The following is a 22,421-nucleotide window of genomic DNA, read 5'->3' on the forward strand; positions in this document are numbered from 1 at the left end:
AACCATGACTGATATAAGCATCTTTTATTGATTGTATTTACCAATGCTGGAATTTACATTTTATTTGTTTTAATGTCTCTTTTTTGAGATTCTGTATTCATTGAGTCATTATCATATTTTTGTTTAATTTTTTTACACACTATTTCCCTTGTATTTATCATAGCTTTTTTGATGTCTTTGCTAAATCAGACATTTGGGAGTATTCAGATAGTTTCAGTTCATTGAGTGTGGGTCACACATTTTTGTTTCTTTGATGTCTTATAATATTTTGTTGAAAACTGGACATTTTAGATAATATAGGAAGTCTAGATTCTGATATTCTTCCCTGAAAGTTGTTCTTTATTTGTTTGTGGTTTTAGTCACTTGCCTACTATACTGAATGTCTTAGTCCATTTTATGCTACTATAACAGAACACATGAAACTGGGTAATTTATAATGAACAGAAATGTATTTCTTATAGTTTGGGAGGCGAGGAAGTCCAAGATAGAGGGCCAGCAACTGGTGAGGGCCTTCTTGCTGCATCATACCATAGCAGCAGGCATCACATAGCAGAAGGGAAAAGAAAAGGCAATAGAGAGATTAAAAAAAAAAACAAAAACAGTTCAAACTCCTTTTCTAATGAATCTACTCCCCCAATCATAGCATTAATCCATTCATGAGGGCATAGCTCTCATGGTCTAATCACCTCTTAAAGGTTCCATCTCTTCCTAGCACTCTGGGAGGCTGAGGTGGGCAGATTGCTCGAGGTCAGGAGTTCGAAACGAGCCTGAACAAGAGCAAGACTCCGTCTCTACTATAAATAGAAAGAAATTAATTGGCCAACAAATATATATAGAAAAAATTGGCCAGGCATGATGGTGCATGCCTGTAGTCCCAGCTACTGGGGTGGCTGAGGCAGTAGGATTGCTTGAGTCCAGGAGTTTGAGGTTGCTGTGAGTGAGGCTGACACCACGGCACTCACTCTAGCCTGGGCAACAAAGTGAGACTCTGTTTCAAACAAACAAAAAAAAAGGTTCCATCTCTTAATAATGTTATAATGGTAATTAAGTTTCAACATGAATTTGGAAGGAGACAAACACTTAAAACCATAACACTAAATCTGTGTGTTCTATCTCCCATGCAGCGTGCAGCCACTGAAATCTCTATTCAGGTGGGGATTTTTTTCTTGATTTTATTTTCAAACCTGGTTTTCCAGGATTCTCCTCTGTGTCTGCATAGCTTAGTGATCAGCCAAAGATTAATCAGAGATTTGGCTTAAACACCTTGGGCCAGGACGACTTTCTGCTCTTGGATCAACGTATGAACTGGGAAGTACATTCAAAATTCTGGCTGTTTGTTTTTGTTTTTATTTTTTAAACAGGGTCTCACTCTGTTTCTTGGGCTAGAGTGCAATGGTGTCATCACAGCTTAGTGCAAACTCAAACTCTTGGGCTCCAGTGATCCTCCTGCCTCAGCTTCCCACGTAGCTGGGACTACAGGTGCATGCCACCATGCCCAACTAATTTTTTCATTTTTTTTGTAGAGATAGGGTCTTGCTTTGTTGCTTGGGCTCCAGCTATTTTATGTCTTCACTGGCTTTTACATTCTGCTAGGCCTTCTTTAGCCTTCTTGCTCATCCACTGCGCATGTGCTCAGGTTTCATCAGCCCAGAATGTTTGGATGCCTTAGGTCTACTCAAGTCTTTGATGCATACCCTTGGAGCCTCTGGTCCACTTGGGATATGCGGAGAGCATATAAAGACCCCTATGGCTGTGTGACTTCTGGGAAATTCCTGTTAAATCCCTTCCTAGTCTGCCAATTTATTGCTTGTCCCAAACAAAAGGCAACATCAGGCAAACAGAACTACCTGCCATCCATGTTTGCTTATATTGAGGGCACCAATATTGATGATAATATTAAACTGATAATATTCCAAATCAAGTGAGCCTCCTCTGGCAGTGGCAGCAAGGATGTTCACTTACATGTCCTGCTCCAACCTACTTGAACCTTGGTGCCAACAGAACTGGGGTAGGGAAATGAGGGTAGTGAAGGACAAGAACAAAAAAAAATCTTGCTGTTCTTACCTGAAACTCAGTGATTTTCATGAGTAAGCACTTCTCAGTTTGTGATGTATCTTTAATTTTATTTCTAGAGTGACAAATGGTTGCTTTTGACAGTTTTTCTAGCTTTATAATTTCTTTTTGGGGAAAGACTATGTCAGCCTCTTTGTCCCATCATGGTGAAGTAAATCTCCACCTTTAAATTTTATCTCAATAAATATCCTGAGGATTCCCTCTGGAGTTTGAGAAGTAATTGTTGTATCCAGTTTCCAAAGTTGGATGTTTCAGGATTCTAAGAATAATAGTTACTTTTTAGACCTCTGGAGAAGTGACAACCATGAGAAAGATACTTCTCAAATCATGGAGAATCAGGGTTTACTATCCCTATATTTTGAAGCTGTTTCAAAATTATAACTGACTTAGTGTATTTTTCTTTTAATTCCAGATTTCAGTTAAGTTCCTTATGTCTTCCCCTGAAATTGCTTCCCTCTCATGGGGGCAAATGAAAGTTCAAGGCTCTACTACAACCTATAAGGACTGCAAAGTATGGCCAGGGGGCAGTCGGGCTTGGGATTGGAGAGAAACAGGAACTGAGGTAAGATACTAGTCTTCGGTTGACACTACATGAGGCCAACCAGGTGATTTCCAACCTCCTAAGCTGTAACAACCGGGTGAAAAGTAACTACTTTCCTCTTTTTTTTGAGATATAATTCACATGACATTAAATTCACATTTTTAAAGTATGTAGTTCAATGGACCTTTTTTTCTTAAGAGATGTTGTCTCACCCCCATGCCAGTCTCAAACTCCTGAAGCAATCCTCCCACCTCAGCCTCCCAAGTAGCTGGGACTTTAGGCCCAGAGCCATTGTATCTTGCTACTTTGCTTTTCTTGTTTGTCTGTTTGTTTGTGTAGAGAGACAGGGTCTTGCTATATTACCCAGGCTGGTCTTGAACTCCTGGCCTCAAGTGATCTTCCCACCTTAGGATCCCATCCTGAATATCAAAGGATTTTTTATATTTATAAACTTGTATAACACTTACTAATGTTAATTTTAGAATATATTTATCATCCCCAAAAGAAACCCCATAACCATTAACAATCAGTGCCCATTCCTCTTCCCCCCCCACCTTCAACTCCTGGCAACAAGTAGTCTACTTTCTGTTGCTATAGATATGCCTATTCTGGATGTTTTATATCAATGGAATAATTCAGTTCTCTTAAGTGTATTCCCAGTAGTGGGTTTCTGGAATTATATGGTAACTCTATGTTTAACCTTTTTATTTTTATTTATTTATTTAATTTTTTATTATTTTTTTCCCCAAAGTGCACCATAAAGACACATATGTTTAACCTTTTGAGAAACTGTCTTCCAAAGCAGCTGTACCATTTTATATTTCCACCAGGAATATATGAGAGTTCCAATTTTTCCACACCTCTCTTCACCAACACATTATTTTTTTCATTGTTTTTTATAACCTTCCTATTGGGTGTGAACTGTTATTCTCATGTGGTTTTTTGTTTGTTTGTTTGTTTGTTTTTTGAGACAGAGTCTCGCTTTGTTGCCCAGGCTAGAGTGAGTGCCATGGCGTCAGCCTAGCTCACAGCAACCTCAAACTCCTGGCTCAAGCAATCCTCCTGCCTCAGCCTCCCAAGTAGCTGGGACTACAGGCATTCGCCACCATGCCCGGCTAATTTTTTGTATATATATTAGTTGGCCAATTAGTTTCTTTCTATTTATAGTAGAGACGGGGTCTCGCTCTTGCTCAGGCTGGTTTCGAACTCCTGACCTCGAGCAATCCGCCCGCCTCGGCCTCCCAAGAGCTAGGATTACAGGCGTGAGCCACAGCGCCCGGCCTCTCATGTGGTTTTGATTTGCATTTCCCTATTATTGCACTTCCTCCAGTGTACTCAGTGTGCCATGCCCAAGGTGTAGGTTTGGCAAAAGAAGGAAGCCTCTAGTTTTCTACCACATTCACCTTGGATTTGGCCTCAACAACAGAAAGCTGGGGGAAGGATAAAGAACACTAAATTCCTACTCTTCCTGGAAAGAAAGCCTTCTAGCTGGATGCTGAGGGAAGAAGGAGCCTTGTGTTCCTAGCCACAACAATCTGGAGTGGAGTCTTTACCTCACAACTGGGAGGAGGCAGGGAGATAGCAATCTTGATTTAAATACCATAGATTCTCACCTGTCTTACCACATGTCTTAGTTCAGGCTACTATAACAAAGTATCATAGACTGGGTACCTTAAACCATGAACATTTATTTCTCATAGTTCTAGAGGCAGAAATTATGAAATCAGGATGCCAGCATGGTTGGGTTCTGGTGAATGAGTGCCTTTTTCCAGTTTGCAGACAGCCAACTTCTTGTATCTTCACGTGGTGGAAAGAGAGCTAGCTAGCTCTCTGGCTTCTTCTTATAAAGGCACTAATCCCATTCCTGAAGGTTCTACCTTTATGATTTAGTTAACTCCCATAGGCACCCCCCCCTGAATACCATCATATTGGGATTAGGGTTTCAATATATGAATTGCATAGGGACACAAACATTCAGTCCATAGTAGCAAATTTTTATGGATTTTTTTTTATATAGATGTCTCTTTTTTTTTTTTTTTGAGACAGAGTCTCACTTTATTGCCCAGGCTAGAGTGAGTGCCATGGCGTCAGCGTAGCTCACAGCAACCTCAAACTCCTGGGCTCAAGTGATCCTCCTGCCTCAGCCTCCCAAGTAGCTGGGACTACAGGCATGCACCACCATGCCCGGCTAATTTTTTCTATGTATATTAGTTGGCCAATTAATTTCTTTTTTATTTATAGTAGAGATGAGGTCTCGCTCTTGCTCAGGCTGATTTTGAACTCCTGACCGCCTCGGCCTCCCAGAGTGCTAGGATTATAGGCATGAGCCACCGCGCCCGGCCTAGATGTCTCTTCATTTGCTATTTGCTCTTAGGACCATTTGCAGAGGCCTTGCTGGTTTTTTCTTGTTACTTTTGTGGGTTTTGCTTTTGGCTTTTCTTTGTTGTTGTTTTGTTGTTTTAATAATTTTCACTTAACAGTGGAGCTATTCATGGTGCAATGACATAAGTAGATCCTTCATTTTTGAAGGATAGTTTTGTTGGATATAAATTCTTTTTTTATTTATTTTTTTATTTTTTGAGACAGAGTCTCACTTTGTTGCCCAGGCTAGAGTGAGTACTGTGGCATCAGCCTAGCTCACAGCAACCTCAATCTCCTGGGCTCAAGTGATCCTCCTGCCTGAGCCTCCCTTGTACCTTGGGACTACAGGCATGCACCACCATGCCCAGCTAATTTTTTTTTTTGTATATATATTTTTAGTTGTTCAATTAATTTCTTTCTATTTTTGGTAGAGACGGGATCTCACTCAGGCTGGTTTCAAACTCCTGACTTCGAGTAATCCTCCCGCCTCAGCCTCCCAGAGTGCTAGGATTATAGGCATGAGCCAACATGCCCAGTCTATTTGTTTCTTTTTAATAATTTTTATTTCTTTGTTGATATTCTCTATTTGGTGTTATACCTTCCTATAGTTCCTTTGAACATGGTTTCCTTTAGTGCTTATTACATATTTAAAATAGCTGATTAATAGTCTTTCTCTAGTTAAGTCCAACATCTTGGCTTCCTTAGAAATAGTTTCTGTTGACTGCTTTTTTTTCCTCCTCTATGAGCCCACCATTCTTACTTTCTCTTGCTTCCTATCCTATCTTTCTTTGTTGTTTACATTTCTCAATTTTTGATTGAGAACTGGACATTTTACATAATATAATGTAGCAATTCTGGAAATCAACTTCCCTTCCCATTCCCAAGGTTTGTGGCTGCTGTTTATTGTTGTTAATTTGTCCCTATGTTCTGTAATGTCTATATTCTTTGTCCTGTAAGTTTGTATTCTTTGTCATGTGTGGCTGCTGAAGTCTGCCCAGTTACTTTAGTGATGAGCTAATGGTTTTGTTGTTGAAACCACAAGGGGGTTTTGGTGTAGGTCCAGGTGTTCCTTACACAAAGACCCAATTATTGAGACAATGAGGATTGCCAAATTTTTTAATACAACATACATCTCCTCAGGAGAATAAGAGAAGCTGCCTCAAATCTGACTCTTCCAGTAAGGGAGATCTTGGGCTTTTAAAGGAGGGACTACATGCCTTGGGCTGTTCCTGGTGTAACTGACTAGGGGCCAAGTGCACTGGGGGCAGGTTGTGGGGGATGATGAATCTTGGTGTCAGGAAGTCTACCTATAGGACTTCAGAATGTCAGCTCCTTTGTCTTGAGAAAATCAACCATTTTTGATTGATTTGTCAATCATTTTTGATTGATTGTCTTGAGAAAAACAACCAATTGCTTCTGGGAAGCAACTCAAAAGATCAAGTAGTTACTTAAGGGTGAGGATTATGAAAACAACATATAGGGTCATTGAAATTTGTTCATAGAGCCAGTTACAATTTGACAGAGGTTTCCTTACATTGCTGAAATCAGGTATTTAGATTTACCCACATTTCTCTACCAGTTTCCTTTCTCATTATTTTTGTAGTTTAGATCTTTTGGGATCAGTTCTTTCTTTTTGAATCAATATCCTTTAGAAGTTCCTAGGCTGGGTGCAGTGGCTCACGCCTGTAATCCTAGCTCTCTGGGAGGCCAAGGTGGGCAGATTGGTCAAGGTCAGGAGTTGGAAACCAGCCGGAGCAAGAGCCAGACCCCGTCTCTACTATAAATAGAAAGAAATTAATTGGCCAACTAATATATATAGAAAAAATTAGCCGGGCATTGTGGCGCATGCCTGTAGTCCCAGCTACTTGGGAGGCTGAGGCAGAAGGATTGCTTGAGCCCAGGAGTTTGAGGTTGCTGTGAGCTAGGCTGACGCCATGGCACTCACTCTAGCCTGGGCAACAAAGGGAGACTCTGCTGTCTCAAAAAAAAAAAAAAAAAAAAAGAAGTTCCTTTAGTGAGGCTCTCTTGGTGAACTCTCAGTTTTTGTTTGTCTGAAAAGATCCTTGATATTTAATTCTAATTTTTCTTGTTATTCTAAGTCGGCAGTAGTTTTTTCAGAACTTTATCTGTGGGAATCCTTAATGGTCTGACTATGCCCTTTTTTGAGATCTGTCCTGTTAAAGGAGATTTATAGTTGTTTCTAGGCATCCTATATTATTCTCAATCTGGGATACTTTTAATTTCTTGACTGAAGGTTTCCTAGACCAGGCTAATAGTATATATTTGAGCCCCAAACTGATGTGCAATCATGTTTGTGGGTATAAATTCTCAGAGGAGACTTCCCCCCTACCTAGAGCCAAAGCTGAGGCAGTGGGTGGATTTTGGGGGTCAATCATTTCAACCAAGATAGATTTAAGAAGGCTGTTTTAAGATTGGAAAGGATGTCTCAGCTCGTTTCCCACCTTCCTTATGCCTTGTCTCCACCTCAGAATGGGTGTTAAAATGCAAGACTCGGCTGGGCGTGGTGGCTCACGCCTGTAATCCTAGCACTCTGGAAGGCCCAGGCAGGTAGATCCCTCAAGGTCACGAGTTCGAAACCAGCCTGAGCATCAGCGAGACCCCGTCTCTACTATAAATAGAAAGAAATTAATTGGCCAACTAATATATATAGGAAAAATTAGCCGGGCATGGTGATGTATGCCTGTAGTCCCAGCTACTCGGGAGGCTGAGGCAGCAGGATTGCTTGAGCCCAGAAGTTTGACGTTGCTGTGAGCTAGGCTGACGCCATGGCACTCACTCTAGCCTGGGCAACAGAGCGAGACTACGTCTCAAAAAAAAAAAAAAAAAGCAAGACTCTGAGAATGGCAAATGCCCCAGGGTAACTTCAATATCAGTTTACTGTTTTGATTTCCAACTGTCTCTTCACTTTTGGCCTCTGTGCATTTCCCTTTCCTTTTTGTAAACTCAGCTATGCATTTCAAAGGATGTTTATTTTTATCTGACATTTTGTTTAAGGAAACGTTTCAGGTTGTATAGTCTATCACATTGTTTTGCATAGTACACAGGCCTGCAGAATCAGGCCCCACATAAAAAGAGAGCTCCAACACACTCTCTGTTCTTGCCTTGGTTCTGAACTGCATGCACTCTTACTTTTTTTTGAAACAGAGTCTCACTCTCTTGCCTGGGCTAGACTGCCGTGGCATCAGCCTAGCTCACAGCAACCTCAAACTCCTGGGCTCAAGCAATCCTTCTGCCTCAGCCTTCCAGGTAGCTGGGACCACAGGCACATGCCATCATGTCCAGCTAATTTTTCTATTTTTAGTTGTTTGGCTAATTTCTTTCTTTATACATTTAGTAGAGATGGGGTCTCACTCTTGCTCAGGCTGGTCTTGAACTCCTGAGCTCAAGCAGTCCTCCCACCTCAGCCTCCCAGTGTGCTAGGATTACAGGTGTGAGCCACCACACCTGGCTAGCATGCACTCTTGATTTGATCTTGACACCTAGTTGCTTCTTAGCTACCGACTTGGATCATAAATCATGAAATATACCTGGATTGGTAAAAGGAATGGAAGGGACATAATGAGCGAAGGCTGTGGAATAAGAAGCCCTAAATCTGTGGCCTACTTGAACCAGATGGCTCTATTGTAGTGTTTCATAGACTCACACTGGAGAGGTGCAAGAGTGGGCAGTGATGTGGTTGACAGAAGGTCTGTACATGCAGACCTAAGTTTATATTTTATTCAATGAATAGGTTGTAACCACTTTAGATACTATATTAGTCAGGGTTCTCTAGAAAAAGAGAACCAGTAGGATATATATGAAATATATAAAAGGAGGTTTACTATGTGAAATTGACTGAACCATGATCTGCTCTCTGTAAGTTGGAGACCCAGGAAAGCCAGTGGTATAATTCAGTCTCAGTCTGAAGGCCTGAGAACCAGGGGAGCTGGTAGTTTAAATCCTAGTCCTAGGGCAGGAGAAGGTGAAATGAGATGTCCCAGCTAAAGTGGTAAAGCAGAAGCAAATTCTCCTTCCTCTGCCTTTTGTTCTTTTCAAGCCTTCAATGGATGATGCTCACCAACACTGGAGAGGGCATTCTACTGAGTCCATCAATTCAAATGCTAATCTCAGTCATAAACATCCTCACAGACACACCCAGACATAATATTTAATGTAGGCACCCTGTGACCCAGTCAAGTTGTCACATGAAATTAATCATCACAGATACTAATGTGGGAGAATGCTGTATCTGACAAAGGTTATCCAGACTGTGGTCTAAGATATACTGGAACATGAACTTGTCAGTGTTCCATACTAGAGAGATTTGTTTCCCCTAAAAAATGTATTTAGTACTGTATATTGTATTTTTTCCACACAAGACCATATGAGATAATATTACCATTAGCATCATTATTTATGGAAACTTAAGCACAGAGAAGTTATATAACTTGTGTAGGCACAGAGCTAGAAAAGTGTGAGATCAAACAGTAAGCTCAGGTCAGATTCCAACTTTCTTTTTTTTTTATTTTTTTATTTTTTTTATTTTTTATTTTTTATTTTTTTTCAGACAGTCTCGCTTTGTTGCCCTGGCTAGAGTGAGTGCCATGGCGTCAGCCTAGCTCACAGCAACCTCAAACCCCTGGGCTCAAGCAATCCTGCTGCCTCAGCCTCCCGAGTAGCTGGGACTACAGGCATGCGCCACCATGCCCGGCTAATTTTTTGTGTATATATATATTAGTTGGCCAATTAATTTCTTTCTATTTATAGTAGAGATGGGGTCTCGCTCTTGCTCAGGCTGGTCTCGAACTCCTGACCTCGAGCAATCCGCCTACCTCGGCCTCCCAGAGTGCTAGGATTACAGGGGTGAGCCACGGCGCCCGGCCCCAACTTTCTTTCATGTTCCTTTTGACTATATATATATTTTTTCCCTCTTATTAAGATTAAAAACTATAAAACTGTGAAGGTTCCATTGATGATAAAAGGAAAATAGGAGAAGGTTACCATAAGTTTAGTTTTTAACTTGTTAGTTTCATTTGTCAGCAGGAAGAGGAAGTGTTCTCCATCTAGTTGGAGAGAGAGGTATTGAGAAAGATGAAGAAAGAAAAACTGAGGTGTTTATCTAGAAGTCATCTGTGTAGAGGCTAAAGTACATAGGATCAAAGCTATGTAAGCTTCAGACTCTTCATCAATAAAATGAAGATAAAATTACTTCTTAGAGTTAGTTGATCTAAGGATTAATGTACAGTGATAGGTAATCAATAAATGAAGCTGTTTTTAAGTTAGTTGTAGCATAGATGGAAATGACACAACAAATTTGAAAACTGTTAAAATGTGCAATTGACAGGATAACATGACTTACTAGAGTTAACAGATGAGGGAAGATTCTATCATGGATAAATGGGTAAGTGGTGGTGCCATTCATTGAAAGTGGGTAACTTAGGGAAGGAAGAGATGTGTTTATATGTGGGGCAGGGGTTAGGTAGAGAAAATGATGAATTCTTTTGGAACATGTTGCTCTTGAACTTATATTAGGCCATCTAGATAGAGATATTTGGTAAACATTTACATTCATAGGTCTAGGCACTGTTGATTTTTAGCTAGATAACCTTAAACTAGTTATTTAGCCTCTGTACCTCAGTTTAATTATCTATAAAAGAGAACAGTATCAGTTTGTCACAGACTGATGTAAAGAGTAAGGCATGAGTTGGAAGAATAACTTTTAAGGCCGGGCGCTGTGGCTCACGCCTGTAATCCTAGCTCTTGGGAGGCCGAGGCGGGCGGATTGCTCAAGGTCAGGAGTTCAAAACCAGCCTGAGCAAGAGCGAGACCCCGTCTCTACTATAAATAGAAAGAAATTAATTGGCCAACTGATATATATATAAAAAATTAGCCGGGCATAGTGGCGCATGCCTGTAGTCCCGGCTACTCGGGAGGCTGAGGCAGAAGGATCACTGGAGCCCAGGAGTTTGAGGTTGCTGTGAGCTAGGCTGACGCCACGGCACTCACTCTAGCCTGGACAACAAAACGAGACTCTGTCTCAAAAAAAAAAAAAAAAAAAAAAAAAGAATAACTTTTAAAATGTATACAACTGGTCTTGCTCAAGTAAATTCTCATTCTTTCTTTTCTCTCAACTGATAGTTCTCAAAGTATGATTTATCACCTAGAGTGTTTAAAATGTAGATTCTGTATCTTCCTCCCTTTCCTCACCTGCTGAATCAGTCTCTTGGGATTAGGGGCCTAAAACTAATGTGCTTCATGGGGTTGCTTTGCTATTAAATGTGTTTATCTTTGGAAAGCATCTATCATAGTGCCTTTCACATAGTGGATACTTGATTTAAAAAAAGAAAAAGTTAATTTTCTTCTCTTCCTGAGTTACCTAGCATAATGTCTAGCACATAATAATACTCAAGAGTATTAATTAGTTGCCCTTCCTCCCAATGTGGTTTTGCTTTTTTTTTTTTTTTTTAGACAGGGTCTCATTCCATTGCCCAGGCTGGAGTGCTTTCACATCATTGTAGCTCACTGACTGCAACCTTAAACTCCTGGGCTCAAGAGCTCATCCTGCCTCAGCCTCCTGAGTAGCTGTGACTACAGTCGTGCACCACTACACCTGGCTAATTTTTCTGTTTTTTGTAGAGAACAGGTCTTGCTATGTTGCTAAAGCTGGTCTTGAACTCCTGGTCTCAAGTGATCCTCCTACTTTGGCCTCCCAGAACGCTGGGATTACAGGGCTGGCATTATAGGGATGAGCAACTGTGCCTGGCCCCCTTGACCTTTTTTTTTCTTAATAAATTAATAAATACTGAAAATCAGGATATCAGTTCATAGAGTTCTTTTTTAACTACTACAGAGTAATCTACTTCATGAGTATAATATTGTTTATTCAATTTAGTGCTAATGGATGGGCACTTAGATTGCTTTCAATATTTTGCTGTTATCATTAATGCTATAATGAATAACCTTATATATGTTTTTTATATTGTTGAAAATGTATCATGGCCAGGCATGGTGGCTCACACCTATAATCCCAGCACTTTGGGAGGCTGAGGCAGGAGGATTGCTTGGGGCCAGGAGTTTCATACTAGCCTGGGCAACATAGTGAAACCCTGTCTCTACAAAAAATTTAAAAAAAAATTTTTTTAAAAGGAAGTGTATCTGCCAGGCGCGATGGCTCACTCCTGTAATCCTAGCACTCTGGGAGGCCAAGGCGGGTGGATTGCTCAAGGTCGGGAGTTCAAAACCAGCCTGAGCGAGACCCCGTCTCTACTAAAAATAGAAAGAAATTTATTGACCAACTAAAAATATATATAGAAAAAATTAGCCGAGCATGGTGGTGCATGCCTGTAGTCCCAGCTACTCGGGAGGCTGAGGTAGTAGGATCGCTTGAGCCCAGGAGATTGAGGCTGCTATGAGCTAGGCTGATGCCACAGCACTCACTCTAGCCTGGGCAACAAAGTGAGACTCTGTCTCCAAAAAAAAAAAAAAAAAAAGGAAGTGTATCAGGATGGTCACGCTTGAAGCTCTGACTCGAGGGGGTTGGGGGGCATGGACAATATATGTAACCTTAACATTTATACCCCCATAATATGCTGCAATAAAAAAAAGAAGTGTATCTTCAAGGTAAATTCTTAGAACTAGGATTATGGTTAAAGTATAAAGGTAAATGTAGATTTGTTAGATATTTCCCAATTCCCTTTATAGGGGTTGTACCATATTTTAGTATTACCAACAATTTATAAGAAGGCCAGTTTTGAAATGTGGAAATGATTAAATTGGTTAGTAAAAATGAACAGTATTCCATATTGCTTTCTTTATTTAAGTCAAAGTTGAAACACAACAGAAGGTGAAAGCTCCCAAGAATGAAATGATGGATTTTGGTGATTTCTCAAAGCCTTTTAGAATCCTTCATTAATGTTCAAGCATTCTAGCATCTAAATATGAATTTGGATATGTAGTATCATTTGTTCACTCAGAAGGAATAGTGGGTATTATCATTATCCAACATTTTAAAATATGTAGGGTTTGCTTACTAGGTACTAGGCATTGTCTTTAAGATAAATCACTTGTTTCTGTCTTTAAGGAGCTCTGTGGGGGACTTAAGCTAAAAGAGAAGTGTAGTAAGTGCTACAGTAGATAAACCAAGAGGTATAATGGGAGTGGAGAGGAGGGAGTACCTAAAATTGCCTGGATGACTTCGGAGAGTCTTTACAGAAGGTGTGATCTTTGACTTCACTCTTTTTTTCTTTCTTTCTTTCTTTCTTTTTTTTTTTGAGACAGAGTCTGCTTTGTTGCCCAGGCTAGAGTGAGTGCGGTGGCATCAGCCTAGCTCACAGCAACCTCAAACTCCTGGGCTCAGGCAATCCTCCTGCCTCAGCCTCCCAAGTAGCTGGGGCTACAGGCATGCGCCACCATGCCTGGATAATTTTTTCTATATATATTAGTTGGCCAATTAATTTCTTTCTATTTTTATATAGTAGAGACGGGGTCTCGCTCTTGCTCAGGCTGGTTTCAAACTCCTGACCTTGAGCAATCCGCCCACCTCGGCCTCCCAGAGTGCTAGGATTACAGGCGTGAGCCACCGTGCCCGGCCTCCTACTATGATTATTTAGGCTAATATGGTAGACTTGAATTTTACTGAGGGATTAAATTTTAAAGTCAGCAATTAAAATTAAAATTGCTTATAGTCTAAACCCTTTAGGAAGATCTTTCAGTGTTAGAACATAGTGGTTATCTTTGATGAGGGTCAGATAAAGTAGTTGCCTTGCATTTAGGTCCATATTGTATGAAAAATGCATATTGTAGGGGTTTGTTTGTCTGTTTTTGAGACAGAGTCTCACTGTGTTGTCTGGGCTAGAGAACCATGGCGTCAGCCTACCTCACAGCAACCTCAAACTACTGGGCGCAAGCAATCCTTCTGCCTCAGCCTCCCAAGTAGCTGGGACTACAGGCATGCGCCACCATGCCCGGCTAATTCTTTCTTTATATATTTTTAGTTGGCCAATTAATTTTTTTCTATTTTTAGTAGAGACAGGGTCTCGCTTTTGCTTAGGCTGGTCTCCAACTCCTGACCTTGAGTGATCCACCCGCCTCAGCCTCCCAGAGTGCTAGGATTACAGGCGTGAGCCACCACTCCTGGCCTATATTGTAGTTTTAAACACTAGAAACATAGTAAGTCAAGTGTTCATGTTAGAAGCAGCAACTATGAAATTGAAATGGAAGGAATACCAGATACATGTCTGCTATCTCATGCTGAATCAAGGGTATATGTTCCTTGAATAGAATGGCTGAATTACTGTATTTCAGAAGTTCTTTCTTTCTCTCTCTTTTTCTGGAAACACATAGTTGAATTCCTGTAAGGTTATATTCTGCATATAATACATGGTCCCTTGTAGTGATCTAGTGTAGTTGACTCCCTAACATTCATTCTGCCCCAAATGATTTGCCTAACCAATCAAGATTTAGTTTAGGAATGGGTCTGTGTATTATTACTTAGTGTAAAGTCCAAGCTGTAAATAGATATCCTGAAATCCAGGGCTTAAAGAAAATAGAAGTGTATTTCTCTCATAAATCCATGCAGCCAGTCTAAGCTGGGTGGTAGGGTGGAGGAGGTATGGACAGCTCTGCTGCACAGGGTCATTTAGGGACCCAGGTTTTTTTCTTTGTGTTGCTCCACCATCTCCTAGAGCATTTGAATGGTGGTAACTGGTTGTAGGCAGGCCAGGATTCTAACTTAAAGGAAGGAGAAAGAGAAGAAAATCTAACGCTAAACCCAGAAGTGGAATCATTTCTTCTGCTCACATTCCATTGAATTTTATATTGGTGACAGCAGTCACATGGCCACAACTAGCTGCAAGAAAGGCAGAAAATGGAGTCTCTAGCTTAGCAGGTACATACCAAAGGAAAGGGTCAGAATGGATTTTGAAAGAGCAACTAGCAGTCTACCTCTGTGAGATGGAAGTTAAGTATGCTGGTCGGCTTTTGGAAAAGATTTGCACTCTTCTAAACTAATAAAGATGCAGATATATTTGTTTTTAATATTTTATAATTCCTTTAGTATAAGATCTGTTTCCTTTGTAATCTTATATATTTTATTTTATGGATTTTTAAACATTATTCTGAGAAGGGGGCCAGAGGCTTCAGCAGACTGCCAGGGCCCTATGGCACAAAAACAGGCCTCTGCCCTGGTAGAGGTAGTAAGATCATTAAGAGCCCGTTAATTCAGACAAGCAATAATGAGACTGTGACTCAAGCAGTGTCCACAGGGGACAGATTCCAGAGATCCTTTAACCTTCACTCACAGAATCTGCTTTTATCAGCAACATAACCAGATAATGGCAGAGCTACTACCCATTTATGCATACTTTATTTTGGCAGAAGGAAATACTTCTTTGAAAGTGTAATTTAGGAATGTTTCCTTTTCAAATTTAACACAAAATAAGGGGAAATGTTTGAGCCCTATAGGATGCCATCCTGTTGTTTAGCTGGCATAATGCTGGATAGTTTTCCACAATTAATAGCTTTCCCCTAAGAAAAAGCAAGCGTTACAACCTTAGGTCGTGTGACATAAAGCCTCTTAGAGGAACAGCATTAGACATTCAATAAGGATATGAGCCTTAGTGGCTTGTCCTAAGGAATTGGAGGAAGCACAGGAGGAGCTGGTGGCAGGTTGAGGTTGCCTCAATAACAGACTGATGCTTCAGCCCCAGGCCTCTGCACAACACTGAGAGTAATCACTACCAACGCCTGGATCCACAGGCCGTGGCAGTTATCTTTCATTGCTCTGTACGTGACACCATGGGCCTGCAGTAAAGCAGCAACAGCTAAATTCATCATTTGAGTTCTATTGATCCAGCAACTCTGATGGGCTGCGGCTGTCTCCAGTCTGAATCTCCAGAGGATTATGGATTTGTACTCTCTTCTGACCTTTCACTTGATTTCTAGCAGTGAATGGCCTTGTTTCATTATACTAGTACTGGTATGTGAGCTCTTAGAGTATGTGGACATGGTGCTACTCAAAGTAGGTGCTATTCTTTGTTAAATGAAGGAATCATTCAAATTCAGGCAAATGCATTTATTTAAGGAAGGTAAAGATCTCCAACCCTGATCTATAATTCTATTAAATATTTACCATGGTCATATCTCTAGAAAAAATGTTAAGCTTTTAAATCATATTTATTCAGCTCAGGGTGGTTCTATGATTGATCACCATAGCTGTGGAAAGGATATCTAATGCAATCCTATTAAGAGTCTTTCTTTAAGAACTAGTTGTAATCAAGTGAAAATATATCCCTTATTTTGTTTTGCCTTTAAAAAGTTATAAACTTAAATAATGTTATAAGAAAACAATCTACTTTCTCCAAATCTCCTGTGATCTTTGTGGAGAACTCCCCCAGGGTACAGCGTGGGAAAGGGGCGAGGGGAGGGCAGGGTGAGGCTTCAAAGAACGATGCAGCTAAGAGTACTGCCTCGCCAGGTGTCGTCGTGCTTCATCCTCAAGTCACCCAACAGGTTAAAACCATTATTATCCCCATTCTATAGATGAGGAAAGTGAGGTTCAAAGAGGTTAGGTAACTCAGGGAAAGCTGGAGGCAAAGGCACTAGCTTGGGTACATACTTGGGCACTAGCTCTGCATCCTTTCCCAAGATGAGGATGCACCTTTGCTGCTGATCAGTTTGGTTCACTCTTTGACATACAGGTATTCTAACCTAGAACACTCTTTGATATTCCCTTAAACATGAGTGCATACAGTTTTAGTGTTAATTCTTCAGGAAGATGCTGATGAGATAAGCCTGAAAATAAAAGGCTAGTAGTGAGAGAGAATTTGGCTTTGTAATCTGCTCTGGAACACTGACAGTGAAGAATGTCATCAGCAGCTGCATGCCCCACAAGGAATCAAGAGGCATGGGGAAAGCCAGCAAAGACATGCTGTGTCTTTTCTGCTTTGTGTAGCCATGTGGCTTCTGTTCAGTTCTATTTCCTTGGCTAAATAAATCAGGGAGCAGATGAGTGTGTATGTGTACCTGTATGTGGTGTCTTCCTACTAATATATAACTTGCTTATATAATACTACTATACCTTAAAAAAAAAAAAAAAAACTTTTATTTTGAAATAATTTCAGGCTTACAGAAAAGTTACAAGAATAGTACAATAATTCTCAATGGGTTTTTCACCCAGATCAAAATGTTAATATTTTTTGTGTTTTTTATTATCCTCTCAATCTATGGGTAGTTTTCTTCCCTGAATCTGTTTGAGTCTGTTATAAATATTATACCCCTTTAGTCCTAAATACCTGTGTATATTTCCTAAAAAGCAAAGATATTTTCTTTTTTTTTTTTTTTGAGACAGAGTCTCACTTTGTTGCCCAGGCTAGAGTGAGTGCCGTGGCGTCAGCCTAGCTCACAGCAACCTCAAACTCCTGGGCTCAGCAATCCTACTGCCTCAGCCTCCTGAGTAGTTGGGACTACAGGCATGCGCCACCATGCCCGGCTAATTTTTTATGTATATATTTTTAGTTGGTCAATTAATTTCTTTCTATTTTTGGTAGAGACGGGGTCTCGCTCAGGCTGGTTTCGAACTCCTGACCTTGAGCAATCCGCCCGCCTCGGCCTCCCAAAGTGCTAGGATTACAGGCGTGAGCCACCGCGCCCGGCCCAAAGATATTTTCTTACACAATCACAATAAAATGATCAAAATCAGGAAATTAACAAATACTATTAGCTAATATACAGACCTTATTAAAATTTACTTGTCATTTTAATGGAATCATATAGTATGTAATCTTTTGAGACTTGTTTCACTTAGCGTAATACATTTTAGATTCATCCACATTGGTGTGTGTATCAATAGATTATTTCTTTTTATTGATGAGTAATATTCCACTGTTTGAGTTATAATACAATCTGTCTATCCATTCACCAGTTGAACATTTGGATTGTTTCCAGTTTGGGGCTACTACGAAAAAAGCTGCTGTGGACATTCATGTACAGGTTTTTATAATAAGAGTTTTCATTTCCAGGAGTGTGATTGCTGAGTTTCATGATTAATGTTTAACTTTATGGGAAACTGCCAAACTGTTTTTCAAAGGAGCTCTATATTACCACCAGCAATGTATAAGAGATCCAATTTCTCTGTACCCTCACCAGCATTTGGTATCTCATTGTGGTTTTAATATGCATTTCCATAGTGAAATGGAAATAATGATATTGAGAGTCTTTCTGTACATAGGGACCAGCCATATATCTTCTTCGGTTAAGTTTTTAACTGTTACGCCCATTTAAAAAATTCAATTATTGTCTTATTGTGTTTTCAAAGTTCTTTGTATATTCTGAGTACAAATACTATGTGAGATATGTGATATGCAAATATTTTATCTCAATCTGTAGATTTTCTTTCCATAATGTTAACAGTGATGAGGGAGAAAGTGCTATGGTTGAAGAAGTGATAGAAGGGCAACGTGACCAGAGTGTGGAGCATGAAGAAAGTGGTATGCCATGAGGCTGGAGTGGTAGTTGGGAACTTACAGACCCTGTTAAGGAGGTTGGCATTTATTCTAAGGGCAGTGAGAAGCCACTGAATGATGTTAAGAAAAACAGTGACATAAATGGATTTGTTTTATGTGAGGGTTTTTTTGTTGTTGATTTTTTTAGAGATGGAGTCTTACTATGTTACATTTGTATTCTATTTGTCCTCTTAAGCTTAGTGTTTGCATTTATATCTTTTGTCACCTATTTGTTTTCAACTTGTGTCTTTATTTTTTTCTATTTTATTTATTTTTCTTTTTAATCACAGGCTTGTTTTCTGATGTATCTTTATATTTAAAGTAAACAGCATTTAGTTAGATAATTTTTTTATGGTCTGACAATCTTGGAGGTTTAAATGTTTCATCTTTATCTTGATATTTGCTTTCTATTTGTCTTCATGTTTTTTGTTCCTGCTGCCTTTTTTTTTTTTTTTTTTTTTTTTTGAGACAGGGTCTCTCTCCCTCTCTCTCTGTTGCTCAAGATAGAGAGCAGTGGCACCATCATAGCTTACTGCAACCTCAAACTCCTGGGCTAAAGTGATCTTCCTGCTTCAGCCTCCCAAGTGGCTGGGACTATAGGCACACATTGCCATACCCACCTAATTTTTCTATTTTTTTTTTTAGAGATAGGGTCTCACTATATTGCCCAGGCTGGTCTCAAACTCCTGGCCTGAAGCAAATTTCCCACCTCAGCCAAAATGCTAGGATTATAGGCATGAGTAACCACACCCAGCCTTCTTTTTTGTTAATCATGTGTTTTTTAATATTCCACTGTGTCTGTCTATTAGCCTTTTAACTCTCCTGTCCATGTGTGTGACAGGGAAGAGATTGTTCTGGGGAAGAGATTGTACTTGGGGAGATTCAGGTTTACATTTAAACTCATACTTACTGTGTACCTGCAATGGGCCAGTTACTGGGCTATGCACAACTCCTCTATGTGGTAATTAGCTTAGTTCTTTCAAGCTTCAAGAAAGTTGCTCCCTGGGTATAGTATTCTAGTAATGTGCATTAAGCCACAAGTAAAACATGTTTGAGTTCAAATCCCAGCTCCACCATTTGGCAATTGTGTCATCTTGGCCAAGCTACATATCTTTTATGAGATTCAGTTTCATTATCTATAAAATGAGGAGAATAGAAGCTTTTGTGCTTATTTTACAGGCTCATTATGCAGATTACATGGAAATAATTTATATAGATGTATTATGAAAACTATAATGTAAATATTACTATAGGATTTAATGAAAAACTCATATCCACTCTTGCTATAACTTTTATAAATATACAAATTTCAGTCCTATCTCATCTAAACCATCTTTTTGAACTGAAAAACTCTTCTGGTCCATTTGTTATCTTCATGATAATTTTAGCAGCTCTTTTCTTATATCATCTCTGTGATTAGAATGTAACCCTTCTACAACCATGGCATAAAGGCATACTCCTACTCATGTGTCAAGATCCACTAAAAACAGCATTCTTCCATGACAGTTTCCACTCATGTTTACTCACTTCATCTTCTGAAATCCTCAGCACTCTTTTTATCTCAGGCTATTGTAAGTATTTCCACATGTTCACTAACTTACCATAGTAAAACTCTTCCAAAGAATAGTTGGTTGATCTCAGTATTTCTAGTGCTTAGTCTAGGACTTGGAACAGAGTAAGTTCTCAATAAATGCTGGTTAATAAAAAGAGAGAGGTCAGAGATATGGGTCAGAGAAGGAATGCTCTGTCTCCCTGAGTGTCAGTGCTGAGAGCATCATCCTTGTACATCTCAAATTCTAACTCCCATATCCCCTTTTCTGATGTAGATATAGCTCAGAAGCCACCATCCTTTAATGCTGGATTCATCTTTGTTAAACACCTCACCTTAAATATGCTTGAAAGACTGGGAAGACTTTTCAGACTAATAGGTGGGCCTTAAAGCATAAATAGAAGTTTCCTGGGGTTAAACAGGAAAGTTCAGATAAAGGTAATAGGGTAGAGATCCATATGAAAATTTTCTAAAGTCCAAATTTTAGTATGGTGTACAAGTACTTTCTTCTCCCACCACACCTGCCTCTGTACACTCATATTGTAGCAAATTACGTATTTTTCCCTAGCCTTTTTCTTTCCTCTGAGCCTTTGTACATGCTTTTGTATATGGAATGTCTTGTTTCCATTATTTCCTTTAACCTGGATAATTCTGTGTGTCCTTTAGGTTTTAGCTTAAATGTCATTATCTTTGGGACACCTTCCCTGACCACCTGCCCCGACCTCCCAGGTCTGAATGAGGTACCCATTCTCTATGTTCTCCCAATACCCTGAACTTACCATGAAGCACTTATAAAACTATTGAAATTTCTTTTGAATCTTCTTGACTTTTTTTTCACTAGACTTGGAGCCCTTTAAGGGGAGCACTGTGTCTTCTCAGTTAATCCTAGGGCCCATTACAATACCTGGCACTGAATAAACCTCAATAAACATTTCTTGAATGAATGAATCCCACAAGAATGCCTATTGCAAAGAAAGATCGAGAGCAGGTACCTGTCTACTTTCTCTTTCCACATCCAGCATTCTCCTGGTGTGCAGCCTGCAGATGTGAAGGAAGTTGTCGAGAAGGGTGTACAGACTCTTGTGATTGGCCGAGGGATGAGTGAGGCCTTGAAGGTGGGTATTAGTGTACACAGCATTCCTGAGGACAGGTGGCGATCTCTGGGACCTTTGTCTTATGGATGTGTCCTTCTTGGGAGCTCATCTATATATATCATGCACCCTGATTTTGCTGACGCAGGATAGAGTAATGACTGCATATACTATTCTATCTCATCAGGATTGGGTTCTGCAGTCTACTTAACCCTAACACTGTCATTTCAGCTGTTTCTTGGAAATGCCTCAACCTTAGAATTTTTCAAGTTCCACAGTTATTGATATTTTCTTTTTCTTTTTTTTTTTTTTTGAGACAGAGTCTCACTTTGTTGCCCAGGCTTGAGTGAGTGCCATGGCGTCAACCTAGCTCACAGCAACCTCAAACTCCTGGGCTCAAGCGATCCTTCTGCCTCAGCCTCCCGAGTAGCTGGGACTACAGGCATGTGCCACCATGCCCAGCTCATTTTTTCTATATACATTAGTTGGCCAATTAATTTCTTTGTATTTATAGTAGAGACGGGGTCTCGCTCTTGCTCAGGCTGGTTTCGAACTCCTGACCTTGAGCAATCCACCTGCCTTGGCCTCCCAGAGTGCTAGAATTACAGGCATGAGCCACCGCACCTGGCCAGATATTTTAATGCTACTTTACATCTTTATAGTATATTTTATAGTACTTTTTTTTTTTTTTTTTTTTTTTTTTGAGACAGAGTCTCGCTTTTGTTGCCCAGGCTAGAGTGAGTGCCGTGGCGTCAGCCTAGCTCACAGCAACCTCAAACTCCTGGGCTCGAGTGATCCTTCTGCCTCAGCCTCCCGGGTAGCTGGGACTACAGGCATGCGCCACCATGCCCGGCTAATTTTATATATATATATCAGTTGGCCAATTAATTTCTTTCTATTTTTAGTAGAGACGGGGTCTCGCTCTTGCTCAGGCTGGTTTTGAACTCCTGACCTTGAGCAATCCGCCCGCCTCGGCCTCCCAAGAGCTAGGATTACAGGCGTGAGCCACAGCGCCCGGCCTTATAGTACTTTTTATTCTTTCTTTTCTTAGACAACGTAAGTTATGCTTCTTTCACCTTTCAGAGAAACATTTTTATTTTTCTTACTAAAATACATGCTTATTAGAAAAGATTAAAGATTCAATGTCAAAATATAGAAGTAAAAAGGTGAAAGATTTCCCCTTCCCAATCTCCACATTTGGTATATACTCCTACATCTCTCTCTGAATGCATCTGCAAATTTATACATACAGATATATAGGTATGCACTTAAAGCCATCTTACATAAATAGGATTAATACTACATGT

General features: G+C 40.0%; 1 protein-coding gene across 2 annotated transcripts in view; it reads left to right on the top strand.

The window, feature by feature from the left end:
• The window catches only part of AAMDC (adipogenesis associated Mth938 domain containing), a 32,946-nt gene that overhangs the window by 8,959 nt on the left and 1,566 nt on the right, over positions 1 to 22,421 (top strand). For both annotated transcript variants that reach the window (XM_012744981.3, XM_012744980.3), the window contains exons 2-3: positions 2,486 to 2,635; positions 21,043 to 21,138. In XM_012744981.3, coding sequence (XP_012600435.1) covers positions 2,504 to 2,635; positions 21,043 to 21,138 — 228 coding nt within the window. In that variant the 5' untranslated portion in view covers positions 2,486 to 2,503. The remainder of the gene's footprint in view (positions 1 to 2,485; positions 2,636 to 21,042; positions 21,139 to 22,421) is intronic.

The sequence above is a fragment of the Microcebus murinus genome, chromosome 4 (assembly GCF_040939455.1).
Source record: "Microcebus murinus isolate Inina chromosome 4, M.murinus_Inina_mat1.0, whole genome shotgun sequence".
Taxonomy (NCBI): Eukaryota; Metazoa; Chordata; class Mammalia; order Primates; family Cheirogaleidae; genus Microcebus; species Microcebus murinus.